The 11710-nt window shown below is 38.7% G+C and overlaps 1 protein-coding gene and 1 pseudogene across 1 annotated transcript; both read right to left on the bottom strand.

Annotated features, from left to right (window-relative positions):
- Nucleotides 1-2520: 2520 nt before the first annotated feature.
- LOC118631302 lies at nucleotides 2521-2633 on the bottom strand (annotated as a pseudogene).
- A 6096-nt stretch (nucleotides 2634-8729) lies between these two features.
- LOC118630449 (tetratricopeptide repeat protein 39B-like) lies at nucleotides 8730-10499 on the bottom strand. The gene has a single exon (XM_036262225.1). It carries the CDS (start codon nucleotides 10497-10499, stop codon nucleotides 8730-8732), a length of 1770 nt encoding a protein of 589 aa, XP_036118118.1.
- Nucleotides 10500-11710: the final 1211 nt, after the last annotated feature.

Genomic DNA, 11710 nt, shown 5'->3' with positions numbered 1-11710 from the left:
GAGTAAGCCTTCTTGTTCGCTGGGGCCCCACCCCTATCCAAAATTTTTTTAAATAGGAAAATGCTTGTGCCAGGTCCTCGTTGATCGCAGAAATGGAATTCCACTTTTGCCATGGATTCCAAACACCTGAACCCTCCAGGTAAATCCTAAAGCTCTGGAAGTGTGAGGTGACAGTGCCTTGGAGAAGACGGCAGGGCCAGGTGTTTCCTGTTTGCCCTGCGTACGGTGTTACGTGCCTGCTCCTTGGGGACGTGCCCTAGGTACAGTTCTGCAGGGAAGAAGAGCGCGGGTTCGGGTGCGTTCCACCTAGCCAAAGACTCACCATGAGCTCCCCCAGCCCCAAGCGGGAAAGTGCAAGACTCGTTTTCACCACAAGTTTATGGTCGCGTACTTAGTTGGCTCCTGGAACGGTCCAGAATTTTTTTCTGGGCTATGATCCTGAAAAATGGTATAAGGTGGTAAATGTTGAGTTCCTGCAAATGTGAACACCCAGGGAAATTTACAAAAACTGAATTAGAAGACATCAAACCACAAGGCAGAAAACATTGAAAATTAGTCAGCTTTTCCCTCACTGCTTGGGATTTGAGGTCCATCTAATCCTGAAGTACTATCTTGTTTCTTACTGTCATCATTTCAAAAAAAAAAAAAGGATTCTCACAACTTTCACTCATTGAATGATTGGCTGATTATATCAATGTGGCTTTAGTGGATTACATTCAATTTTGCCAATTAAAGTTCTCTGTAAATCTACAAAGACTTAATATAAATACCAATTGTTATAGAGTGAAGGAAAACGTTTGACCTCATAAAAATACTCTCAAAGAGTTAACCATTTTGTGACAACTGGTCATTTACATTTTAAGCCTTCTATCTGTACCGCACAATGAAAGACTTTCGCCCTTGTTATATATACATAATTCTACAAGTAGAAGCTAGCCTCAAGCTTAGCTTAAGTTACCCCTTCAATTTCCCTCCCGTCTCTCCCCTTTCCCATTAGTCTCCTAACTAAACTAAAGGCTCATTCTCAGCATCTGCTGATGCAAATCACTAACGCAAATTCCCTAACACAAGTTCTCAGAAAGACCCTCTCCAGCAGCGTGTCATCACTGAGATGAGATGGTGCCACTTTTCCCTAGTCAACCCCTACCCTTTGTCCCCCTGGTGTGTCCCTCATACCAGTTGGTGCCCCTTCTCTCACACTTTCCTTTTCTCCCTCTCCCTTCATCTCCTTCCTAAGGTCTGCCTCCCTCTCAAACCTCCACATACACACTTAATCCCTTCCTCTGCCGGTATCAAAATTGCTTATTTTAGATTTTAAAATACATTTAATTGTAGCAAGAAATATTTTTAAAAGAAAAGTGTATTAAATGCCCTGAAGAAAATCAAAAGTTTAAAAATTGTCAGTGGTCGCCCAGCCGATGTGGATCACTGGTTGAGGCTTGTCCCATGCACAAAGAGGTCATTGGTTAGATTCCTGGTCAGGGCACATGCCCAGGTTTCTGGCCAAATCTCCTGTGGGAGACATGCAGGAGGCGCCAATCGATGTTCTCACTCATTGATGTTTTTATCTCTTTCTCCCTTTCTCTTCCTCTCTCTCTAAAATCAATAAAGAAAAAATATTTTAAAAAATAAAATTGAAAATTGTCAATAGTCTTATATTGACTGTTCACTGTTCTTTTTTTTTTTTTTTTTTTTATCCTCACCCGAGGACATTTTTCCATTTTTCACTCAGATAGAGCAGGAAGGAGAGAGAGGAAGAGAGAGAAACATCGATGTGAAAGGGACACATCGAGTGGCCGCCACCCACACGACCCAACCAGGGCCGGGGACAAACTGCAGCCAAGGTACATGCCCTTAGCGGGAACCGAAGCCGGGTCTCTGTGGACCGCAGGCTGACGCTCTAACCACTGAGCCAAACCGGCCAGGGCTGTTCGCTGTTCTTTATCATGGTGCTAAGATAGACCTGGCTTGCCTGGGCTAAACTATCACAAATTTCAATTCACAGTGTGGGGTGGTCTTAAAAGTAAGTAAAAAATAAAGTGGGGATCGGGTGGGAATTTATTTTTCATGTAAGGTAAGGTCAGGAAAAAATAACCCCGGTCATTTTGGCCCAAGATTTTTTTTTTTTTTATAAAAAGTGTAAATGGTTTCTATTATTTGCAACATAGGCACTATTATTTAAAGTTAATAAATTTTTATTTAAGGAATTTCACATGTTCTGAGTCCTCCCACACGCTGCCTTAGTTTCTCCGGAGTTTGACTCCTTAATCCCCTTTTTGGCCCAATCCAGTTGTCATTTCAGTCAGTCCTAAATAACAAGAATAGAGATGATCATGTGATCACAAACTATCTGGTCACTAGCAACATAAAAGGATTAGCTAGACAGAGGACATCTGCAAGACTCCAGAGATCTAAGGCAGCTATGTAAAAATTACCAATGACTATTACAAAATCACATATAGCTTGTGCTGTATTTATATTAGACAATGTTAATCTAGACAATGAAAATAAGGGTTAAGAAAATGTTCCCAATAGGCTGAATGCTACCAACGTAGCAGGGAAAAAACCTAATGGGAAAATATTTTTTGGTCATGTCCACAGCAAGGCCTAAGATTTTTTTAATGTTTTAACTTTTTCACTTATTCAACAAGTAGAACCCATTAGAAGCGTTCATTTTTTATGTCCATGCTTATTCATCAAGCATATATTGTGTACCTGTACATGTATGTTTTCTGTTAAGAACTACAAGTTCAGCTCTAGCCGATTTGGCTCAGTGGTTGAGCATCAGCCTGCAGACCAGAGAGTCCTGGGTTTGGTTCCCACTAGGGGCACGTACCACACACACACACAAAAAACTATGAATATTTAACAATGGGTTCTTTTGAGCCTGTTTAATCTGGTTCCTACATACCACTGACTGTGCTCATACCAGCTTTAGGACTGTGGAAGTCATTTGCCTTCTTAGATTTCAGTTTTCTTATTTATAAGTAAAAATGAGAGATTAGATGACCCAAGATCCTCTCGGCTCTAAATTTTCATGAGTAAGACACACACAGTCACTTAGTAAACCCTATAAACCCCCTAAGGGTGGGGACCATGTCTGTTTTGTTTACTACCAGATAGCCTACCTCAAGCATTGCCTAGTATTAGTAGGTGGTGCCCAGTTTGAATTGAATTTTTATTTCTTAATCAGTTATATTGCATCTAATATGTGCCAGGCATTATTTTAAGAACTTTCAAACATTTAATTAGTGAATAGAGCGAGAATTGAAAAATTTGAGTGATGGAATGATATGGTGAAATTGGTGTGTTAGACAGATACAAAGAAATTGGATATGGGGAAAATAGGGAAGTATAGAGCATATACAGCATGAAACTTTATGTACAATGTAGCCTCTTTACTCAACAAAGCAGTGGTATTAAGGGAAAAAATTTCCAGAACCACTTTCCAAATGGAAATCCAGTTTATAGGAGGCGGTATAGTTATCTGCCTTCCCCAACTCTGCCCAGAGAGGAGATTTTACAACCTCAGGGAGGGAAGATTACTTTCCCTAGCAGTAGAATGAAGATAGGACTATTTTCCTAGGATGAAATGCTTCGAACAGACTTTGTGAACTCTGATATACTAAACAAATGTAATGTGTGAAAGTTTAGAAAGCTGCTGCTTTGTACACTGCCTCTCAACTATGCCTAGACAATGTCTTTATGGCTAAAAATTAGTGCCATTTTTTTCCATTGAGTTCCTTTTATTCAATGAGGTAATCAATGTCAGTGGTAAGAATATAGATTTTACATAATTCTATATTGATTTTTTAAAAAAGTGGAGTTAACCATTTTTATTTTTCTCTGGAATTATCTTGGAACAAAAAGAGGATATCCACTACTGAATTCCTAAAAACTAGGTCCAGATGGGAAATAATAAAGTCCTAACCTAAGCTGACAGCATGGAAATGAAATAGAGAAAAAAAAAAAACAGAGTAGCCTAGGCCGGTTTGGCTCAGCGGTTAGAGCGTCGGCCTGCGGTCCGGAGAGACCCGGGTGCGGTTCCCGTGAAGGGCATGTACCTGGGTTGCAGTTTGTCTCTGGCCCTGGTTGGGTTGTGTGGGTGGCAACCACTTGATGAGTCCCTTTCATGTCGATCTTTCTCTCTCTCACCCTCCCACTCTATCTGAACAAAATATCGAAAAATGTCCTCGGGTGAGGATAAAAAAAAACAAAACAGAGTAGATTCAACAAGTATTTCAAAGCAGAAACCAAGAGGATTTAGTAATTGACTGGGGCAAGGGCATGCTGAGAAGAACTTTGATACTAGGTCTTTCACAGAAATTCTCTTTGTTCTTTTCTTCATTCATAGCCCCATCTTCCTCTTCATTTTTTCAGGATATCAGGCCTCCAACTAGTTATTATATTTACTAAATTAAATAAGAAAATGTATCCATGGAATAAAAAATTTCAATAGCACTTTATCTATGTTTATGGCACAGAAGGCAACACTGAGGTACTTCCTCCAAGCTTTTATAAACTAACCCTAAATGTTAAATAAAATGGATGTGATTAGATCTGTGATTCATTTGCACAAAGAGACCATCTATAATATGGGTAACTAAAGAATGTGGGTATGACTGGAAATTCCAAACCTAGCGACCTGGTTGCATTTTCTGGAAGCAGGGCTGGAATGGGATTATATTGTAGTAGACGAAAACATAATTGTATTGAACCCTACTATTGAGACATTCAGTAACCCAGGGTTGGCAGCAGAAGGCATAAAAGAAGAACCATCAGCAAGCAAAAGATTGGGAGATATTCCTCAGACACTCTGAATGTGGAAGACAGAGACTTCCCAGAGATGTATCCATATTGTGAGGAATGGATGGATTATATCTCACCCTGGCCTGGAATAGATATTCCTATAACTTTCTCTTTATATTTTGGTTGCATGGTCACCATGCCGCCCTTGACTCCTTCCTAGTTTTCTAGGTACATTGTGTATTAAAAGCGATGGTTCTTGAGACAGAAATATGAGCACTTTCAAGTCAACAGAAAGGAAAAGACCAGAAGTCACAAACTAGGAGCTAAAGATTGTATCAGGATGTGCAGACAGGTTTAATATCTGCACAGTGTTCAATTTCTTTATAATTTGTAAGCCATTAGATAGGTTTGCTCTCTCTTCTTCACAACTAGTTCCCACCACTTTTGTTTTACATTTGGCTCTTTCCTATGTTTATATTACTTGCCTGATCCCTACAGGAAATTGAGTTTGCAATTCTGAAATAATCCCTACTATAAATAAGTAAATTAGTAGAATAAATTATACCTTAATTTCTTGTGAATTCGGTGAAAAATCAGCTTCAATGTGTCTAGTCAACTGTTGGGCCTGTTCAAGGCCAGAACCTGGGCTGTGGGTAGCAACTTCGCCAAGGAAATGTCAATCCCAAGATTCCTGTTAGATCTGCATAGTCTTTTCCAGGTGACTCCTTGCCTCCTTTTCAACTGTGCCCCTCTAATACCATCTGTAGCATATTGTTATTTATATATGTGTTGGGGCAGTTAATTGCAGATTGGTTCATTTAACAGTCCTTTCCCACAACCTCCAAATTAATGAGGCTTGAAAGCTAAAACTCATTCTCAGCTTTTTTTTTGTAGGTAGAAGTGGCCATAGGAATATTTTAAGCCAATGAGATATACATGGACACTCTTAGGAAGGCTGTCTCTTCTGAAATAAAAAAAGCAAAGCCTCCTAAGAAAGAGAAAGCCTTTGGTGTGCCTTACCCATTTCTCCTCCAGCCTGCCTGGCTTGGACATAAGGCCTGGAGGTGAGGCAGCCTCATTCCACCATGAGGAAACATGCATGAGAAGGCCTATATGCCACACAGAAAAATACAAGATAAAAGAGCCAGACCAGACCTGAACTACCCACTTCAGATTTCTTTTGTGTGGGACAAATAAACTCCTGTTGGTTTAAGCAACTGCTTTAAGTGTTTCCAACCCCCAACAAAATACTTATCTAACTTGTCTCCCTAATAAAGTCCTCAGGAGAGAGACTATGCTTTATCTTTATACCCTCAGTGCTCTGTTCATGCCTGCATATAGTAGATATTCAACATATATCTGTTTAACCAATTAATGAATTTGTTATTCATTGTTGGAAATTGGTACAAAACAGAAAATCAAAATTTAAGCAGAGTTACTTATTTCATAAATGACCAATATAAAGTAAGAACAGAAAAAAAGCAAATTAACAGATCAAATGTTAGATTGGCAAAGCAGGTAACAGAGAAATATTTGCTTTTTCCCAAAAAGTAATTTAAATCCTCTTCGCTGAAGAATAATGTATTATTATTCTTACTAGTAGTCGTAGTGATAATAAATGTATATTAACTCAAGTCTTAACACGGGGAAACCATATGATAGGAACTATTATTATCCCAATTTTACAGCTAAGGAAACTGAGGCACAGGAGGCCCAAGGCCACACAGCTAGTTAGTGACAGAGCTAGAATTCCAATCCAGGCAATCAGGCCAGAGCCTGCCCTCTTAACCATTATATACTTTCATCATTATTAAATCATAGTGAATAGCTCAAGTACAGTTGTGCACCTAAAAGTCATTTTTAATTAATGAGGAATAAGTTTTTCAACCTAAGCATTTCTAAATCTGAAGTACTAGCCCCAAGTTGTGCTCCAGTGGGTTGTTTGGACACTCAAAGCATTAAGATAATGTGTTTCAGCAAAGCAAACTTTCCCAGCAACTTCTTTTTCCACAAAAAGAAGGTGACTGCATAGAGGACACACTCAGCCAGACTTAATGGTCTAAAAACTAGGGACTGATTTTATCCCTAAGGTGGGTAAAACAATACCAAGATCCATACCTACAGCTGCTATTTACTCTCAGATTAGCCCACTAACAATGACACAGGATAGATGCAAGTGGTTTAATTATATTGAAGAGCTGGTCTTAATAGGAATTATACCTTAGGGAAGGCAGCTAAAGGGAGGGCTAGTGGTAACTAAACTATCTTGTCTTTTTATTTTTTCCTCTTGGCCTCTTCCCATTATCTACAAAGGGTTTATTATGTGTGTATGGATGGGGGTGGGGGCAGCTCTTTCTTTTTTACACTGCTGTAAATTATAGCCCCATGTTTAGGCTTCCTAAAAAAAAAAAAGGTAAAATATACTACTGAGCACATGGAGTAAATATCCTCCTTGGTATAAAAAGCCAATAAAAATTACTGTGTATGGCCCTGGCCGGTTTGGCTCAGCACTTGGAGCATTGGCCTGTGGACCAAAGGGTCATGGCCTCAATTCCTGGTCAAGGGTACATACCTGGGTTGCAAGTTCTCTCCCCAGCCCTGGGGTCATGCGGGAGGCAACCAATCGATGTGTCTCTTACATCAATGTTTCTCTCTCTTTCCCTTCCTCCCTCCCATTCTAAAATCAATGGAAAAATATACTCAGATGAGGATTAACAACAACAACAAATTATTGTTAATGAGGGAAAACTATTCATAGTCTATGCTCTTCAGTTCATCATTATTTTGAAATGTCAGTAAGAACTTAAACTTTTTTCTTTCTTTTACCAATTAAATAAAAACATGTAGCCCTGGCCGGTTTGGCTCAGCGGTTAGAGCATCGCCCTGCGGTCGAGAGAGACCCAGGTTCAGTTCTCGCTAAAGGCACAAACCTCGGTTGAAGTTTGTCCCCGGCCCTGGTTGGGTCGTGCGGGTGGCAGCCACTCAATGTCTCCTTTTCACGTCAATGTTTCTCTCTCTCTCTCTCTCTCTCTCTCCCCCTCCCATTCTATCTGGACAAAAAATGGAAAAATGTCCTCGAGTGAGGATTAAAAAACCCCCAAAACTATGTACAGGGCACTGGGATTCCTAGTGTAGCTACTTTCCCTGTTTTATTTGTGAGTTGTATACATTACCTAATGAGAGGTTAAAAATATTTTTTGACCCTGGCCCGTGTGGTTCAGTTGGTTGGGCATCATTCCGTGCATGGAAAGTTCAATTCTCTGTCAGGGTACATGCCTGGATTTCAAGCTCAATCCCTGGTAGGGGGCAAGCAGGAGGCAGCTGATGGATGTTTCACTCTCACATCAATGTTTCTCTCTCCCTCTCCCTTCCTCTCTTTCTAAAAAAAAATCAATAAAAAAATATTTTAAAAAATACATATTAGCCCTGGCTGGCTGGCTCAGTTGGTTGGCGCATCATCCAGTGCATCAAAAGGTTGTGGGTTTGATTCCCAATCAAGACACATATCTAGGTTGCAGTTTGATCCCTGGTGGGGGCAGGCACAGGAGGCAATCAATTGATGTTTCTCTCTCTCTCTCCCTCCCCCTTTCTCTCCCTCTAAAATCAATAAACATATCTTCAGGTGAGGATAATATATATATATATATATATATATATATATATATATTTTGCATTTTGAAAATGTTCTCTAACATGATTGATAAGTTCATAGCTACATGAGAGTATCTTTTATAAAGTACATCATTTGCCTTTTCTTTGTCAAGAATGTACATCACTCCATTTGCCAGTCTAAGACATTCCATTTTATAGGTATGAAGAAGGAAAGAGGGAAAAGGAATTTATTTCTTGTTGCCAGTCAGATTCTTAGCAGCTGCCTCTTCTTGGATTTCTTCCACAAAGAAATGATTTTTCTACCTGTTAATTATCTTACTGACTGTAGATACTTCACTCACAGTAAACAAAACCACACTGTATCTACATCACTTTTCTTTAGCTATTTGTTCAAGAGCTACATGAGCCCTAAACTGTAACCGGGCTTCCATGGAATAGTCTTTGTAGTTTTTTATGTTTTCTAGGTTTTTTATTGCACTGTCATAATCTCCTTTCAGATAGTATAGAATTCCCAGTTCATAGTAAGCATACGGCACCAAATAATGGTCATATTTTAACAATTTCTGCTTTTGAATAACATGATTAAAGTACTGCTCAGCCATCGAATATTTGCCTAAGTGTTTCAGACATAGACCTTTCAGTAAATTTAGCAAACTTATGTCATCTGTGCCATACTCTTTACTTGGATTTTCTCGTAAAAGATCGTGTCCTTTGTCAATTATTGATAGCCAGCATGAAATAAGGTGTAGTCTTTTGCTCATGACTCGAAAACCACTCCAGGCATAAATGAATTCCAGAATGGGTTGTGCTGTAAACCAGCCTGTAGTAGAACCATAGCGCTGACCCTTCTCAGCAACAAACTTTTCTATTGGCACAGAAGCTCCTAAAAATCTGATTCTCAGGCTATCCACATTTAAGAAGAGAGAGTTCATGTCCTCATTTACTGATTTAGCAAAGCCAGAAGGAAGCAAAGCCAGTAGCATAGCTTTACTGTATGAATACATTGCCCTGGACCACTTGCTGTCTTGAAACAGCTGATCAGCGTAGCGGTAAGCCTGCTTCCAATTCTGCTGGAAAATGTGGCACCCCATGAGTTCCCAGTAACAGAGGTGATTAAGCTGCTTCCATTCATTCTGAATAACAATGCACTCCTCTAATGTTGATTGTGCATTTTCAAATCTTCCTTTCAACATACTAAAACGTGCATGAAAAAATTTAAGTATGATACACTTTGGAAATTTCTGGAGATACATTAGGAAGAGGTTCTCTATAGAAGAATTATGTCCCATTTCAACACCAAAAGCTACACAGATATAATTGTAATAGAAGAGTAGTGTCAAAATACTTAGGACATTATTAATATGGGATTCAGATGCACTCTCACGAAGCAAAGTCAAGCCTACCTCTTTATCACCGTAATATCCAACAACATTGAGTAATTTAAGTGTCTTTAGTGGCATAAGTGATAACATCAAATTGAATGTTCCAAGTCCAAATTTTATTCCTCCAACCAGGTGTCTGGAGGTTTTGCTTTGGTTGGTAGGTATCTGTGTTAATATTTGTTGACAGTCTTTGTATATTTGGTAACTTAACCCAATGTTGATCCCACTTTTAAGAAAACCAAGTATACTGTCGTCCTGTATAAGTGTTACAGCTGATTTTAAGATCAAACACTCAGCATAGCAGACTTCAGCATGCAATTCCTCTTCTTTGACAGCCTTGATTCCCTGTTTACTCACTAGACGAGAAAAACTTGTCATCCTGCCTTTTCTTCGGAAATTGTTACAAGTTTTCAAAGCTTCCTTTACAGCAGTCATTCCAATCTCTATATCCTGTGGATCAAAAGTCAAGATGGCTTTGACAACCATAAGGATACCATAAACTAGAGCATGGTATATGCTGTTTTTCGACCACGGATAAATGAGATTTATGGCATCTGAGAACCTGTTATTTAGAAATAAATACAATCCAGTTGTGCATTCTTCCAGGGAAGATATTAGAGTCATTGTTGCTGCTGCAGGGATAATCTCATGGGCATCTTCAAACTTGTCCTCCTTATCATTTTCTTCCGTCCAGGGAGTAAATGATGTAACAACATCTTTTTTATCATGTTCTCTTTTACTTAGAATAAGTGACATATTCGCTTCCTCACTTTAGAGATGGGAAGTACTTGCAGTGGAGTGATTTGGCTGCAGTGAGGGAAGCTCCTGTTCTCCTGAGTGGGGTTGCTTCTTCCACAACCTGAGGTGTTGGTGTTATAATGGAGGCAAACAAACTAAGAGCTGTGAGGTGTAGCATTAGGATATTCTCATCTAGATCAGACAAAGGAGGGGAAAAGATAATTTTATTTACCTAGTAAATACATTTCTGAAAAATTCAAATAATTTGGAATGGACTTAAGTAAACATGTTCTTTTAAAACATTGTGAAATAAACCCTTTGTAAACACAAGAGTTCTTTTGTAACTATCCTTCCAATCTATTCTTTTCATACGGTCATGCTTTTGTGTATTTATGCTGTAGAACTGCACTGTGATAGCTGTAAAAATTCTTTCTAGGAAAGCCTTGGGACAAGAATCGGGCTGGAAAGGGAATGTATTTGCACAGGCCTCTAGTTAAGACTAAGGAAGGCGTGAATTGTCCAGACCAAAGAATAATGATTTTAGGAATGAAAAATCCATTCCATGTTGTTCTTAGTAACACTACTACACTTGCATATATTTTCATTAAAAAAAAACTAGATCTTGGTGAAATATTATGTTTAGTTGTATGGGACTTTGGACAAGGAAAGTGCTGTGTAAACTAGAAAGACTTCCTAGCATTGTTTCAGTTAGAAAAGCATTCAAATATAATAGTTGTTATCACAGCATTACTATGGTATCTTCATAGGAAGGTGGGGTGGGGGGTGGGCACAATGGAAAACCAATGAACACATAGCAAGCTACTTAATTTATTCATAATAACACAATAGGCTCAATTAATTAATTTTTTTTAAAGTAGAAACTGCAAACATGGCACTTTAATTTTAATTACCATGCTTTACAGTAATTACGAGTATACTTTAAAAAGTATTTTAATTCTGTATTTTTGACAAGTTAAAAAAAACAGGAGGAAAAGATGAATCAGAGAATAATAGGAAAAGGAAAAGAAAGAGATTCAGATTTTTACACAGAGGGAAGAGAGAAAACAGAGGAAATATATGTGAGAAAAAAATGATGGAGAGGACATTCTCATTATTTTAAACTGCTTGTTTTTACACCTTAAAGTTTAGTTATGTTTCAAGATATTAGCAACTATAATCACTATCCATTGAAAAGCTAAGTTAATGACACATTTATCTAAAGGTTCAGG

Source organism: Molossus molossus, unplaced genomic scaffold (assembly GCF_014108415.1).
Source record: "Molossus molossus isolate mMolMol1 unplaced genomic scaffold, mMolMol1.p scaffold_m16_p_15, whole genome shotgun sequence".
NCBI lineage: Eukaryota > Metazoa > Chordata > Mammalia > Chiroptera > Molossidae > Molossus > Molossus molossus.
Note: the sequence above shows the minus strand (reverse complement) of the source record. Positions and strands in the feature narration are given on the sequence as shown.